Raw genomic sequence first — 16,427 nt, forward strand, 5'->3', positions numbered from 1 at the left:
TTGGGGGTTAGAATCATTCAACACATCCAATTAATTCCAAATGGAAGGATACAAGGGCAAAAGTTAACGAGTTCGAAAAGAAGATTATAGAAATACAAAAACAATTGAATAAGATAACTGGATAGCTTCATATCGAAACCATTGTTTAAAAACCAATTGAAGCAAACAACTATAGCATGATAGTTCTAGTTAGGGTTATGATTTTTTTTTTTCATGTGGCTTTCATCAATTTAGTGTTTGAATATTTTGATATTGTTTAAAACTAATCATGTAATCATATGAGGGCATTATCCTAATTGTCGTATGTTTGTAAGATTCTTGTATTGTTTTGTTGAGACGGATACTTTGAATTAAATTGCTTTACAATTAGATAGACAATACTATAGTACTATACGTTGTTGGAAAAAAGCAAAATGGCTAAAAAAATTGATTTATGAGATTACATTGTGGCTAGAACCGAAATCCCTCATTTCTATTCATTGTAATAGTGATACCACTTTGGGTAAGGCATTTAGCCAAATATATAATAAGTCTAGACACATCAGTGTTAGACACAACATGGTTCATAAATTAATCATGAACTGAGTGATATTTATAGAGTTTGTTCGTTGTCAACAAAACTCAATCAACCACTTGATAAAGGGGTTAGCTAGAGACTTACTCCACAAGCATGTGATAGGATCGGACTAAAGTCCACTTAAATTTTCTAATGATGAAATACCAAATTTCATTCTAATACAAATAAGATAAACAACTTTTGGTTTCCTAAATATTTAATCATTTATTGATCCCAATTGTTTAGATCCCATCTCCATTTCTCAATAAGCTATATTACAATCATACAATCATACATTCATCCCAATTGTTCATACATGCACAAAACACAGAGATTCTGCAACATTTATATACAGAATCAACTTCTTGTCTAGTTTTTTTTTATTGACATAAATACACAAAAACCAAGAAAAAATCACATGGGAAAGATTTACAAAAGGTTATTACTCCCCGTAACCTCATAACCACATGTAACAAGATTCCTCATACCCATAGTATCTTAAGAACCTGGTATTAAGGTATATGTCAAAACAAATAAAATTCAGAAAAAAAAGCATTATTTAAAAATATTTGAGAAATGATGCCATACTTGGGGAAATAAATAAATAGAAAAAATAAATGAGTGAATATCTGTAAAAAGTTAAGACATAACAGTGAAAGCATGACTTTCTTTATTAAGTCGTTCTTTCTGTATTAAGTCAAAATCAGATATTTTTGTGTGGATTTATAAAAACATAATGCATATAATGCTTGTTTGGACATATAAAATAGTTATCAACAAATAATAGATCTAGGAAACTCACCGTAGTTCTGCTTCACCTTGGTGTATTTGTTGATGGCTTTCAAAATCAAACCAAACTTCTTGTTCTTCAATGATCCCATGTGTCTGTCACACATTAAAAAAAAAAAGTCAAAAAAGTCAACTTCTTTTTTCAATCCAAATTCTACTAAAATAAAGGTGACTAGACTTACACCATCTCTGTATAACGAATACGCCATGCTGGAAAACCAAGGTGGCACCTCGTGGGCCCATAAATTAGTATAAGATCAGGATCTTGCTCATTAGAACCTAGTAGTACGTTAAACAATGATGTCACAATTATATTTTCTTTAGTTTTTTTTTTACCATACACACAAAAAGAACGAAAGTAAAAAAAAAAAAAAATACCTAGGATCCTTAGTGCTTCGGTCAAATAGGTTTCAGTAAAGAATGGTTTTTCTGAATTTGGATCAGAATAATACTTTTTATATAGCAGATTAGCTGCTTTAGCAACTGCTTCTTTTCCATCAACAATTGATACGAATTCAAAATCCATTTTCCTTTTATGATTAGTTTCTGAATTCTCCTGCATCAAACCGATTTTAAAGGATTATATCATTGTACTTTCATTCATTTGTATAATACTATATCAAGATTCAAGAATATACCATAGAATCAAATTTCTCCAACAACAATTCCTTGGACTTCTTCAACACTCCTACATACATACATACATGTTATTATGTTATGTGATGTATTAGAAGTATAGTTATAATAAAAATAAAATGAATAAGAATTCATATAAAAATTTACCTTCTCTATCATAAAGGCAAACCTTTTTCACACCAATATCTGAAATCCACTCCAAAAGTTCAATAACTTTTGATGTTTCACGGGCTTCATCACTATCAACCACAATTCCAAGATACTTCACTCTGTCTAAATTCAGATCTTCATATGTTTTCACAATTCCATTTGCTATAAGATAGCTTTCAATTGCACGTATCTTCTCCCAAACAAAGTATATGACTTTGAGAATTAAATGAAGAATGTGCCACAACAACAGAAGTATCATGTGATCATTCTGAACAATAAATTGAATACAAATGAACACATATTATTTACTAATAAAATAACAAGAAAACGGAAAGGATCAGAACTCTTATTAGCATTTAACAATGAAATTAGAAAGAAGAATAATATATACCAGTGAGATTTTGTGTAAAATCTTCTGGGGTCCACCTACGAGATCCATAGTCTGCAGACAAGAAACTAATCATACACTTGAATATGAAAATAACTACACACTTCTGGTGAATTTTCACTTTTATTCATCTAGAAAAAGGTTTAACACTAAGCAGATTAAAAACTAAAATAGGTAATAGTATTTAAAATATATAAAAACCCAAGCAATTCTTAAAAGCTTCAAGTGAAATAAGAAAGAATGATTAAAAACTAAAAGAAAGTAATGAAAAGGCAATATTAAAAGAAAGAAACAGTTTATAGTTTAAATAGGTAATCAAGGCTTTGGATTTTATTTATTTGTTATATTATTATTATTATTTGTAATTTCATCAGGCACCCTACGTGTTTTATTGCAATCCATGGAACCTTTAAGGCTTTGTTTATAAAACAATCGCAAGAAAATTAAGACTAACATCATTATTAAACAAAATAAAGTTGTAAAGTGGTAGTTAAGGCAGTTAGAAAGTGAACAACCCTCAAAATTTTCTGACATAATAAACATGGAAGAAGAAATAAAAGATCAATAAAATTCATGAAAACATTACATTCAAGTTTCTTACTTTCTTCTTTCTCAAACAATTAGATACCACAATTCCTGTTATACGTTTATTGTTCTCGGAGAAAAAAACCCAATAACTATATCAAAACATTGTAAAAACTACAAAAAAGACAGTTAGATGGGGTTAAAAATCTGAAAAATAAGCATGATAATAACAAATTTTGGCACGTTAAATTTGAAAAGAAAAGAAAATTTCCATATAAATTGTTAGAATTGCCACGTAACTTGATGAATCAAAACTCTATTATCACAAGAGATACAAAGTAATCGCACAAAACAAGGTAACAAGAGCAAAAAAAAAACACGAATCACAAATGCTGAAGAAAAAACCTTGAATCAAAGGTAATATAGCGAGATTAAAGAGTATCCGAGGGGAGAATTAATCAGTATTGAGTCTCTCCTCTTGGCTTCTTAATCCAATTCTGCCTCTCCGGAATTGAAATTGAAAATGAAATTAAACAAATGAGGTTTATATAAGGGGGTTGAAGGAAGGTGTATGTGAGTCAAAATGCGACAATAAGTGCTTCCATTGGTTGAAGAAAAGTGGGCATTGAGCTTCGACTTTGGAGCTCTCTGCTTCTTGCAAATAACAATGGATGTGGTCTATCTTCTAGACTCTACTGAACGATTTGGTAGGTCCCGCTAGAAAATACAATATGTGTGCGAACTGCAAAAACATGTGTTAGATAAGGGTGACACATGTAAATTGTGAGAAGGGCAGTAAACTACAATAATAGTCCTCCAATATATTCTTAATTTACCATACTAGTCCATGTACCTTTTTCTTTTGCCTTTATGATAAAAATTGTCAAGAAAGATATGACACGTCATGCGTCATGCACATGACATTCATCAAGGACGTTTTGGTCTATTTGTTAGGGATGAGTAAAAATCGAAAAAAAAACCGACATAACCGAAACCAAAGCAATAACCGACGGTTTAGGTTTGAATTTTACAAAAACCGAAAAATAATGGTTTGATTCGCTTTTGACGTATAAAACCACCCATAAAAGCCGAACCGACCCACACATATATTATTTATATTATGATTTACACTTTTAGTTTTACACTTTAGACTTTATCTCTTTAATATTTTATATTTATTTTCAACAAACTGTTAATGGTGTGAAACTTTGATCTTTTGAACATTTTTATTTTTTTTATAATACTAGAATTCGTACTCTTTATTTTAATATATTTAAAGTAGATAAAATAGTATTTATCGCAATGTATTTTCACTAGGTTTGAACCCAAAGACTAGAAAAAAAACAGGAGCTCATAAACCCACGGTTTAAAACCGAAAAACCATAAACTCAACCCGGAAAACCGAAAAACCGAACCTATATGGTTTTAAAAATCGAACAACCGACTTTCTACGGTTTGGTTTGGTTTTAACCAAAAACCGACCCAAACCGACCCATGCTCATCCCTACTATTTATTCGTCTTCTCCTTCAACTCGTTTTTATTTGTTTACTTGTTTCCTTGTTTTGTATGGGTTTTGTAAATCATATTATAAAACATGAAAATTAATTATATTAACAAACTTTTTTTTTGCCTGTTTGGTATAAGATGCAAGATTTTATGAAACTAGACTAAACAAAAGTAGATTCTGAATTGGCTCATATTCAAATTTTGTTTTCCCTAAAACCAATTTAATAATGTTTTAACCCCCAAAAAAATTTAATCTCACTTTTCTTCTATCATGACAAGCAACACTCATATCATTTTACCTCTTTAACATGTCATTGTTACTTATTTACATGTATAACCATTTACTTTACAAACACTAAAAGCAACTTATCGGTTTGTTGTATTTTGATACTATATAAACTAATCCAATCCTAAAATATATTTTGGTACCATATAAACTAATAAATAATTTTACAAAAAAACATAGGTCGTTTAAAATAAGTAATCCCAACAACCCCTAAATTTTTTTAAGTGTTTTGATAAAATAAAACAAAAAATATTTGATGACTTAAATAAGCATTTCCTTTTAATAGAGTTTATGACATAGAGAAACCAGCTGTGATAGAAGAGATCATAGGATATACGCAAGTATAACATGTTTTCAAATCTAGATCCAAGATGGGTCTCGTTGAAGCTTGTGAATGATTAATGAACTTATTCATGTAGCATTACTGCAAGACACAAGTTAATTAATACACACACTATCATGATACACTATCATGATTTAGTTATGAATTCTAGTGTATGACGGTGGAATTTTGATGAATATCCAAATAGTTTTCCAATAAGGTGTTTGGGTAAGGTTTTTGTAAGAGTGAAACAAAATTAATAGATTTTCGACGAATATCCAAATAGTTTTCAAAGCATGTATATGTTGTCGAAGGATAACCTTAAAGATAATAATTAGTTAAAGATAATAACATACATGGATAACAAATTATTTGAAATGTCTATAAAAGTAACGTTCAATTATAACACCTTGTTCCCAAGTTTTAGAAAAGAAGAATATAACACAATGTTTTTTAGTTTTAGCAAAGTAGAAAAAGAATGGGAAAGACAATAAGGATTGTATTTTGTGTTCTAAAGAAATGAAAAGAAAAGTTGAACATTTTAATTCTTTCTTTCTAAATCCTTCTAAATTGGAAGGAAGGTTAAGAGATAAAATTTTCCTTTAATTTCCTGCAATTTCTTTCTATTTTCTTTCATTAATAAAACTCAGGAACACATTTTTTTTTTATTTCTTCTCATTTCCATTAATTTCTCTTATTTTCCCTCCTTAAGTTGTACTTGGGAACATGGTGTAAATGTTGTAACTAGGTAACAAACTTCTACCAAAAAGGATCAAACGGTAATGAGTGATCCTCTCAAATAAGAGATCATGTGTTCAAGTGTATTAGGAGACATAAGTGGTATTTATGAGTAGGTTTAGATACTTTGTTGTTTCAAAAAAAAAAGTTAACAAACTTCTATTTTTATTTTTAAAAGACCACTCAACTGCCAAATGTAAAGGTGCAATGGTCGTGAAAGGGTGCGATAGTTGAATATATATATATATATATATATATATATATATATATATATATATATGTGTGTGTGTGTGTGTGTGTGTGTGTGTGTGTGTTAAAGATCAAATAAGAACAACTAAGGGTTAGGAACCATTTAATAACTCGTTTCATTATGGGTATTTTTGCCAAAATACATTTCTAACATTAAACTCCTAATATTTAGCAAACATTAATCAAATTTGAAGTTAATTACATTATATCTACTCTTTTCTTTACATGATCCAAGAACACAACCCTTCCCTCATCTCCATTCTTCCACTTATGATGACCACCACAACCAACGACGACCGCACCATCGCTGACAGAGACTCCTATAACATCCCAAAAATCATGAAAAAAAATTTCATTTTTAAAAACCATCTTAAAATCCATAGATCACACAAAACATAGTTTCCAAAACCAAAAGTATAAATCAGAGTATCCCAAAATCATAAGTCAAATAAATATTCAGGATGATGTGCACAATCACGCCTTCGCCTTAACCTTGTCCTCTGTTGTACCTGAAACCATAAAAATATAACTGTAAGCCAAAGCTTAGTGAGTTCTTCCAAAGTACTCCACACAACAACATAATACAATGCACGCAACCATGCCTACAACATTAGTCTGGACCGCCACTGAGCCTTCAGCTACCAGCTAGACCGCTCCCGAGCCTAAAACATAAGGAATCTTGTCTTATGATGAGACGTGCTCCTTTGATGATGGTGACATTGAAGCATTTAAGGCTAGTGGTGCCTTCCCTCTTGAAGCAGTGTTCAGGCCTTATGACCCTTTGATCCAACCATGATTCATCTCCTCTTCTTGGGTGTGCTTTCTGGAGTATCCCTTCTCTATTTTAGGCCTTAAATTCCCATTTTACGGAGTGGTCTCAAAGTTTTTCAGGATCACGAAACTCTCTTTTGTCCAAGTGATTCCTATCATTTGGAGGATCGTATACTGGGTTGAGTGTCTGAATCATACACAAGATCTTGGCATAGGTATGGCTGAAATGGCCCATGTCTATGATCTCTTAACTTTTGGCAATCCTCGCTTCCTGTTCAAGGTCAAGAGTGGTAATCCTCCTCTTGTGTTAAAAACAAAACACACTGATGGGGCTTGGAAGGGGAGATACTCCTTTGTCAGGCGTGACTCTATTCCTGGCGGAGATCTCTTACCCAAAGATTGGGTTAAGAATGGTAGGATTTCAATACTTTTCCTTATGATCCTGAAATCTTTTGCTTATTTTGTTTTTTCTGTTACAGGTTTCAAGCTCGCGGAGCTCATTGCTGCTGCTGAGGACATAGAGGATAAGATTGCTAATTTTCTTTCTCTCTCAGAGGCAGATATATCTCTCAGACTTGATCACTCCAGTATCCAAGAAGGATCTTCCAACACAACTTCTATGGCTACATGTATATCTTTCTTTCTTTTTGATTTTAATTGTTGTCTTAGGATCTTCGATCTTATCAGGATCTTTATTTCTTGTGTAGGTTCCAGGACTGTCCGCTCCAGTGCTCGCTTTTCTTTGGCTGACCTTGAGGATGACATTACCAGTGGATTAGTCAAGATCAAGCAGGAGAAACCCTCTGTTCCGCCTCCTTCAAAGAAAGCCCAGCTTGACCTGGTTGTGAAGACTCAGGATCCCGAAAGAGGAAGACTTCTGAGGCCAAAAATTCCATCGTAGAGAACCTTTGAGGATGCTCTTAGATAGTTGACCTCATTTTCCCAGGCTGTAAGTTTCCTATGTATAAGAATTATTTATATTAGTTTAACATACATGTTTCTTCTTTTGCTAATGTTTGGGCTTCTTTCAGGTTTCCAATCATGTTTCTCAGTTCACAAATGATCTCGGATCCATGCTGAGAAAGCCGAGTCTGCTCTAAAAGAGAAGAAGAAAATCTAGAGGGCCACTTATGAGGATCTTCTTCGGAGTGTGGAGATGTTGAGAAAACAGAAGGTTGAGAAGGAGAAGGAGAATTTTGCGAAGCTTGAGGAGGTGATTGCCGATGCAAAGGCAAGTGTTACAGTAGCTATCCTGGAGGATAAGATCAAGTTGGCGGAGGATCTTGAGCATTCATGATCCTGGAATGTGGTAGGATGGCACGAGGCACTAGCCAAACTAACTGGAAAGCCTATCACCACTGCTGAGGATCCTACACTGCAGCCAGAAGTGGAGAAGGAGGAGAAGAAGTCCGATGATGACCAGGATAAGGTCTAGGCCTTTTAGGTGGTTAGGATAGTGTAGTTTTTTATGTAACCATTTGACTCCTGTAGGGTTGTAAGCCTTTTATTTTGAATACAATGGTTAATATTTCCTTTATCTTTTTGTGTTTCCTTTACCCGCATAATATGATACTAAGATCTTTGCATAGTTAAGATCCTAAAAATAGGGAATAATTTTCAAGATAAAGTTCTTTTGGTAAATAATAGATAAAATGATTTGATAAGAATTGAATTAGTTAAACAACTAAAAGCAATAACTTAAAACATTAAGAACTGACTTTGTTAAGAAACTTTAAAAGTTTGATGACTGACTTGCAATCCTTAAGAGTTTCAAATAATTTTTATAATAAAATAGGTATAAAAGAATTTTTTTAAGAACTAATTTTGGTAAATCTAAGTGCTTTAAAAATTCTTTAAAAATATCAATTTAAAATAGTAAATGACTCTGAAGTGATGAAAGTCTACAAATCAGTGACTGGTTTAGGATCCTGAAAAGTTTAAGATCCTTAATTTTACTTAAAAATTTTCAAAGTTAAGAACCAGGAAAGATGGAACCTGATTGTCTTCGAGTTTTTCCTAAAGCTTCATAAGTTTTTCAATCTTAGAATTTACTGAGGATAAATCTCAACTTAGGAAAGAACTTAGGATCTCTATTGACTTCTGATGATAAGATTCTTTATTGATGAGGGTCCTTATCGATGAGGATCCTTAACGATGAGGATCCTTAATTATGAGGAGCCTTAATTATAAGATCATATGGGGGAATTATCTTCTTAGGATAACCTGTTTAGGCTATAGACTTTGACAAAATCCTTGGGTAACACCATAAGTTCAATTGATAACATGTTAATGTTATATACTGTGGAGGATCCCAACTTGTGACATATTTCATGGGAAAGATCCCTACTTATGATAACTTGAAAATGTTATGATTCGTGTGTATTTTTCTGGGGAAAGATCCCAATGTGTGATAACATGAAGATGTTATAAACCTTATGTAATTTCTGTGGTAAGATCCCAATTTTAGATAACATGAAAATGTTATAAACCTTAAGGATCTCAACTTATGTTCAAAGATAAGAAGGTTTCCAAGCCACTGAATCGTGAAATGATCCCCTTATTTGTATCTCATAGTTTGATATTGTGCGTTCAAGTGAGGTGTATAAACATTAGTTCATGTGAAAGAGGTAATTAACTCTTTAAGCCTTAGAGGGGATTAAGTACCCTTAAGCGTAGGAGAGATGATCAGTCTTTAGCTTGTGTATATGATAGTTTAAAGATCATACCATTGATATAACAGAATTGTCTATGTGATAAGATGCTGAGATCTTAGTGTGTCAAGATTATTATGTTTCAGGATCTTCAACCTTGATAATCCTTATGTTTCAGGATCATTGCTCATGGAGATCCTTAGCTATACATTGTTCTGCATAACAAACATTAGCTGGTGGGTGTTAGTCTACCTAACACCCCTCCGATGCTTGAGCTAGTACTATATTCGAGGAGAAAATAAGTAATGATAAAAAGTTTAAGATAAAGAACATGTGCACCTCAGTTTTTTTTGAAGATCAATTGATCTTATTTACATGTAGTATGCTTTGAGATCTATAGCATTCCAAGATCTTGGAAAAATGTCTCCTTCGAGTGTTGCTAGCTAATATTCTCATTTTCCTGCTTTAGCGTCTATGAGATATGGTCCTTCCCACTTAGAAGCTAATTTACCTGCACTAGGATCCTTGGTGTTTTGGAATATTTTCCTTAATACCAAGTCTCCCATTTGGAATCTTCTAACTTTTATGTTATTGTTGTAAGCCTTGGTGGTCCTTTGTTGATGGGCAACAATACATATCTTGGCAAGATCTTTGAGTTCGTCAGTAGTGTCAAGATCCTGGGCTAGGATCCTATCATTTTTTTCTTGATTTTGGAGCAAGTATCTTGTTTTCGGGATCATTACTTCGGTAGGGATCGTTACTTTTATCTGGCCATAGGATGAAAGGAAGCTCTTCTACCCATCTTCCTTTCTTTTTATCTAGCCTTTTCTTCAAGTTTTTTACTATGATCTTGTTGCTAGATTCTGCTTAACCATTAGCTTGGGGATAGACATGAGTGGACATTATCATTTTAATTCCCCAAATTGTGCAAAAGTCTCTTGTCCTCTTGCTTATGAATTGGGATCCGCTGTCGTAAATGATTTCGGTAAGGATCCTGAACTTGGTCAAGATATTTCGTTTGATAAATGAGACTACCTCTTTGTCTCTAACCTGGACGAAGGCTTCAACTTCGATCCACTTTGAGAAGTAATCAATCATCACCAACATGAAGACTTTTCCTCTTGGAGCTATTGGTAATTTTCCTATTATATCCATTCCCCATTTCATGAATGGCCATAGAGAGATAATAGGATGTAGAGGTTCCACTGGTTGATGTAGGATGTTTCTATGTCTTTGGCAAGCATCACACTTTTGAGCATGTAGAAAAGAATCTCTTTTCATGGTTGGCAAGTAGTATCCTGTTATTAATACCTTGGAGTATAAGGATCTTCCTGCTATGTGATTGCCACAATCTCCTTCATGTATGTCCTTGAATACTTCTACAACTTCAGGATCTTCCAAGCATCTGAGGTATGGACCCGCCATAGATTTTTATAGAGTTTACCTTAAGTTATTACGAATCTTGAGACTCTTGTTCTGAATGCTCTTTAGATTTTTTCTTCTGTTGGGATCGCGGACTTCTTCGAGAATCATGTTCGTCAGGATCCCTTCGAGGATAGATTTGAGGTTCAGGATCTTCGATGCCTGCTACACTTATTGGTTTTTTAGGATCATCGGGTTTGGAAAGGGCTTTTGTAGCTGGAGTTATTATGTGGGTTATATGGATCTTCAGTTTTGGTTGGATCCTTAGAGAGGATCCTAAATTGGCAATGTGTCTGCTTCTGTGTTTGCTTCTCTGGGAACTTGGGTTAGGCTAAAGTTTTCAAAATCAAAGGCTAATTTTTTGAGGTTCTCGAGGTATAATGCTAGTTTTTCACCTTTCACTGCATAAGATCCATTGAAGTGATTGGTTAATAATAAAGAATCAACAAATACCTGGAAATCCTTGATTTGAAGATCCTTAGCCAATTGTAGTCCCATGATGAGTTCTTCATATTCCGCTTTGTTGTTGGTTATGTTGAATTCGCAACTAACTGCCCGGGGTAGGATGTCCCCTTGTGGCAATTTTAGTATGATCCCTAGCCCGATTCCTTTTTGGTTTGAAGCTCCATCCATGAATAGTGTCCATTTTCCCAAGTGTTCATCTTCTTGGAGTTGTTTAGCTTCAATGTCTACTTCGTTTTGTAGATCATCACTAAAGTCAGCCACAAATTCTACAAATGCTTGTGACTTTATGGCGAATCTTGGCTCATATTTGATGTCAAACATGCTTAACTTCACTGACCATTTTGCCATTGTTCCTGACATCTCTAGTTTTCTCGTTACATTCTTAATAGGATAATTGGTTTTCACATGTATAGCATGTGTCTCGAAATAATTTTGTAACTTAGTAGAAGCATTTACTAACACAAGAATTAATTTTTTAAGATGAGAATACCTGGTCTCAGGATCCAGAATACTTTTACTTACATAGTAGATAGGACGTTGGTCTCCGTTAAGATCCTTGGCTAGGACAATGCTTACCGAATTTGAGGATACCGAGAGGTATAGGAGAAGTGGTTCTCCATCTATAGGCTTCACCAGTAGTGGGACGAAACTTAAGTATCTTTTGAGTTCCTGAAAAGCTTCTTCATGTTCTTCGGTCCATTCAAACTTCTTGTTCTTCTTCATGATATCATAGAAGGGCTTACACCTTTCTGAGGATCTTGAAATGAACCTGTTGAGTGTTTCTACTCTTCCGGTTAGCCTTTGGATGTCTTTTGTTGAAGATGGAGATTTCATCTTGATGATGATTTGATCTGCTTTGGGCTTGATTTTATTCCTCTCTTGGTTACTATATACCCATGCTGTATTCGTCTAGAATGTCGAGGGCTTCTTTGAGATCCCTGAGGTGATCTTCAACTTTCATGGACTTCACCACCATATCGTCAATGTAGACCTCCATGGTGTCCCCTAGCTTTTCTTTAAACATACGATTCGCCAGTCTTTGATACGTTGCACCTACATTTTTAAGACCAAAAGGCATTGTGGTGTAACAATATATACATGTTGGTATTATAAATGCCGTATCTTCTTGATTGGATGGTTCCATCTGGATTTGTTGGAATCTTGTTGAAGCATCTATGAAGGTTAAGAGTTCGTGGCTAGCCATTGCATTTATCATGGAGTCAATGTGTGGTAGAGGGAAAGGATCCTTAGGACAAGCCTTGTTAAGATCAGTGTAGTCTACACATACTCTCCATTTTCCGTTCTTCTTTTGTACGACAACGAAATTAGCTAGCCATCTCGGGAACTTCACTTCCTTGATCATCCATGTCCTCAAGAGCTTTTCCACTTCTTCTTGGATGATCTGATTCCTTTCGGGTGAAAAGTTCCTTCTCTTTTGATGTATCGGTTTGAAAGAAGGATCAATATTAAGTTTGTGAGTGATTATACTCTTGTCTATACCTGTCATATCTTCATGTTTCCATGCGAACGTCTTGCTTCTGGTTCGAAGGAAGTTTAACAGGTCTTGCTCAATTTTCTCAGGTATTGAGCATCCTATGAAGACATTGGCTTCAGGATCCTTGCTACTCAGGGGTACTTCCTTCACGTCTTGCTCCTTTGTTTCTAGAACATGTCATGCCCCCTGCCTAAGTTTCTATTATTGTTGGGTTTTGTCTTAGGCTTCATAGAGGTTTTATAACATTCCTTTGACTCTTGCTGATTTCCCATGAGCTTCACTGTTCCCCACGGAGTAGGCATCTTTACACACTGATGATATGCTAATGGAACCACTTTCATCTCGTGGATGCACGACCTACCTAATATCTAAGAAGATAGGGAGTCAATAACACAAAAATTTTGTATAAAGTTTACCCCCTCTATGTATATTGGTAGCTTTATCTTCCTGATGGTGTGTTTCGTTTCTCCACTAAATCCTATAAGGACTGAGGATTTTTTGATTTCTCTAATTCCGAGATGTTCATCCTCTTCAATGCGTCCAAGAGTATGATGTTAAAAAAGGATCCTCAGTCGAAAAGGATCCTTATGAAGAAGTGTTTGGCAATGTACAAAGTTATCACGAGTCCATCATGGTGAGGATCGTGGATCTCTTCCCTGACTGTCTCGTCAAACGTGATTTCCTTTTCATTGCTAACTGAGGTATTTTTCCGTGGTCTATCCTTATTTTCTATCTTAGAGACCTCGGCATGTCTTTTAGCATGAGAATAAGATCTATCACGAATGTTAGATCCGCCTGAGATAATGTTAATTATCTTGGCATTTGGGGGTGGAGATTTTGGTTTCTCCGGAATCTTGCGACAATCTTGGTTTTTCTCCTTGGACTTTTCTTTATTTATTCCAAGGATCTCCTTTCTTAGAGCTATGCAATCCTTCGTCATGTGACTGAAATCTTCATGGTATGCACACCATTTGGACTTGTCTTTCCAGCTAATGGACTAATTATCCTTCTTTGGCCACCTTGCTTTGTCTCCGAGATCCTGCATAACATGGTGATATGTGCATATTAGTCATATATTTTGTATAGATTATTAATACTTTTTGGCTAATTTATTGCAATTATGGAACAAAAGGTGCTTAATCATGTTTGAATTATATTTTCAGTTCAAAAGGAGTGCTTGGAAGCAAAAAGGAAGTTGGAATGGCTATTGGGAGTTTGGGAATCAAAGAACAAAGAAAAAAGCCAAAATAACAAGGAACTCGGCGAGTTGACCCTTGACTTGACGAGTTCCCACGAAGGTTCTCGAAGCAAGAAGAATCCTTACCTTTCTGGGCATGGGAATTTAATGAGGGACTCGACGAGTCACACCATGGACTCGACAAGTCGCCTCTAACTTATAAAAAGAGACTTCCTGATCATAATCCGATTTTCTGGAATGAAATCCTGGAGAGAAGAAACGATTAGAAGATGTATTCAAGTGCTGGGAGTTAGAGAATAAACCCTAGATCCAATTGTGAGAAGATTAAGGCAAAATTCAAGTTTACTTTTATTATTCTTTAAGTTGAACCATGTTTGATTTACTAGAATTCGTTTTGACTTTAGTTTTGCTGTAATCATGAACTAAACCTATTTTCTTCTGTTTAGGAAAGACAAAGTTTGTGATTATGTGTTGATTTTATGATTTGGATTATCTTTATTTGGTGATTTGTTTTGTTAAGCTTGTTAAAGACCCTTATGTGTTAGTTATTACTATTCCCTGTTAATTAATCTGTAATTAAGTTGCATGACAATCTCTTAATTGCTAATCTCATATGATTTTTGGTTATATGCCTAGGAATAGCGAACGTGAAACTAGGGTTAATAGAGAATAGGAAAACTAATGTATGAGCTTGTGTGACGAACCATCAACAAGAGGTTAAATGAAAGACCAATTCAAATAACCATTACAAGACTTACTTAACCCGAATAAATAATCTAGGAAATTCATTAATTTAGACAACTAGCCACTGCTTAGATTAATCAGTTTTCTAAGGATTAGTAATAGCGAACGTGAACCTAATCATCTTAATTGGTAGCCAAAGACAGATTAATCCATTGCACTTTTCATAAAATTAACCATAGGATCAAATGAGTCAACCTTAAACAGAAGTCTTCTTTATTATTGAATTTAGTTGATTCTTGCTTATTTAGTCGATAGTTTAAATTTTAGTTCATTGTTTAAGTTTCTAGTCTTGCAAAACTAGAGAAAACTCTTCCTTTTATTATTTGTTTTTTTAGATAATACTAGTAGTTAGTTTAATCTGCCGTTCCCTGTGTTCGATACCCTACTTACCTGAACTAAACTGCTAATCGATAGGTACACTGCCTTTCGTGTGTTTGTCTTTGTGATTAAGTTAGTAGGATTAAAACTAGTTGGTTTTACACACATCAAGTTTTTGGCGCCGTTGTCGGGGAACGGTCCAACTTTGAATTGATTACTATTGTTACCGATCCCTTGTGTGAGATTCTTCTTGCACAAGGTTACTGTTTTTATTAGATTTAGCATTAGGATTGAGTTTGTAGTAGTAGTTTTTAGGAAATTTCGTTTAAAATTTTTTAGTTGTTTTTGCAATCGACTCACTGAGTCCCTTCGTACAGACTCGACAAGTCCATCGCTGAACAGAAAACTTTTAGTTTTATTTTATATTTTTTGTTCTTTTTACGCATTTTTTTGTTTTGTTTTGTTTGCAGTTGTTACATGACCAGAGGATCCAATACGCCTCTGGTTCCTCCACTTGAAGATCCGAAGTCTGCTTTAAAGAGGAACAAAGGAAAAGCTGTTGGAGACTCCACTTCTTCGAAAAGTTCGCCTTTGAAGAATCTAAAGTCCGTTTTCAACAAAAAGAAGAGCAAATTTGGAGAAGACAACGATCTATAATGTGACTTTAACAACACCATGGCGAACATTGATGAAGTTCCCATGGGTGAATGGAAGAAGAGGATACGAGATGACACCGGGACGAGGCTTGTGCAACCCGCAATTCCAGCAACTGCCACTTTTGAGCTCAAGGGTCACATACTCGCTCAACTCAAGGAGATACCCTTTTTCGGAAAAGACCACGAAGATGCTTATAAACACTTGGATGAAGTCAATGATGTAGCTGATTACTTTAATGTTTCAAATGTGCCTCGTGAGACCCAGCTGCTTCGCATGCTTCCTGTTACATTAAAAGGGGCTGCAAAAGATTGGCTTAAGTCACTCCCTCCCGGATCCATCACTACATGGGCTAAAATGAAAGAAGAATTTATTGATCAGTTTTGGCCACCTTCTAAAACTGACAAGTTAAAGAAAGCTATAGCCAACTTTGAACAACAACCCGGAGAGTCCCTTTATGAGGCATGGGAAAGGTACAAAAGTTTACTAAGGAACTGCCCACACCATGACCTTAATAGCCAACAAGAAGTCTCCATCTTTTATGATGGAGTCAATGTTACAAC

The 16,427-nt window shown here is 34.6% G+C and overlaps 1 protein-coding gene and 1 non-coding gene across 2 annotated transcripts; both read right to left on the reverse strand.

Moving 5' to 3' along the window:
* Positions 1-780: 780 nt before the first annotated feature.
* LOC145047250 (uncharacterized) lies at positions 781-3,676 on the reverse strand. Its single transcript, XM_078995494.1, has 8 exons — positions 3,450-3,676; positions 2,523-2,573; positions 2,129-2,399; positions 1,984-2,033; positions 1,724-1,901; positions 1,528-1,624; positions 1,359-1,441; positions 781-1,062 (listed from the first exon to the last, which is right to left on the reverse strand). Exons 2-8 carry the CDS (start codon positions 2,568-2,570, stop codon positions 1,055-1,057), a joined length of 735 nt encoding a protein of 244 aa, XP_078851620.1. The 5' UTR covers positions 2,571-2,573; positions 3,450-3,676; the 3' UTR covers positions 781-1,054.
* Positions 3,677-16,269: 12,593 nt separating this feature from the next.
* On the reverse strand, positions 16,270-16,376 carry LOC144999224 (small nucleolar RNA R71). Its single transcript, XR_013660742.1, has one exon. It is a non-coding gene; the product is annotated as a small nucleolar RNA R71 (small nucleolar RNA).
* Positions 16,377-16,427: the final 51 nt, after the last annotated feature.

The sequence above is a fragment of the Lactuca saligna genome, chromosome 5, assembly GCF_052625555.1.
Source record: "Lactuca saligna cultivar CGN05327 chromosome 5, ASM5262555v1, whole genome shotgun sequence".
In the NCBI taxonomy this organism is placed as follows: domain Eukaryota; kingdom Viridiplantae; phylum Streptophyta; class Magnoliopsida; order Asterales; family Asteraceae; genus Lactuca; species Lactuca saligna.

Excerpts from the sequence above, each read along its gene's own strand:
- LOC145047250 (XM_078995494.1), bottom strand. The coding sequence starts at position 2,570 with ATGGATCTCGTAGGTGGACCCCAGAAGATTTTACACAAAATCTCACTG. Across the intron at positions 2,034-2,128 it reads TTGCCTTTATGATAGAGAAG|GAGTGTTGAAGAAGTCCAAG; the intron begins GTAAATTTTTAT and ends GTATGTATGTAG. Across the intron at positions 1,625-1,723 it reads CGAAGCACTAAGGATCCTAG|GTTCTAATGAGCAAGATCCT; the intron begins GTATTTTTTTTT and ends ACGTACTACTAG.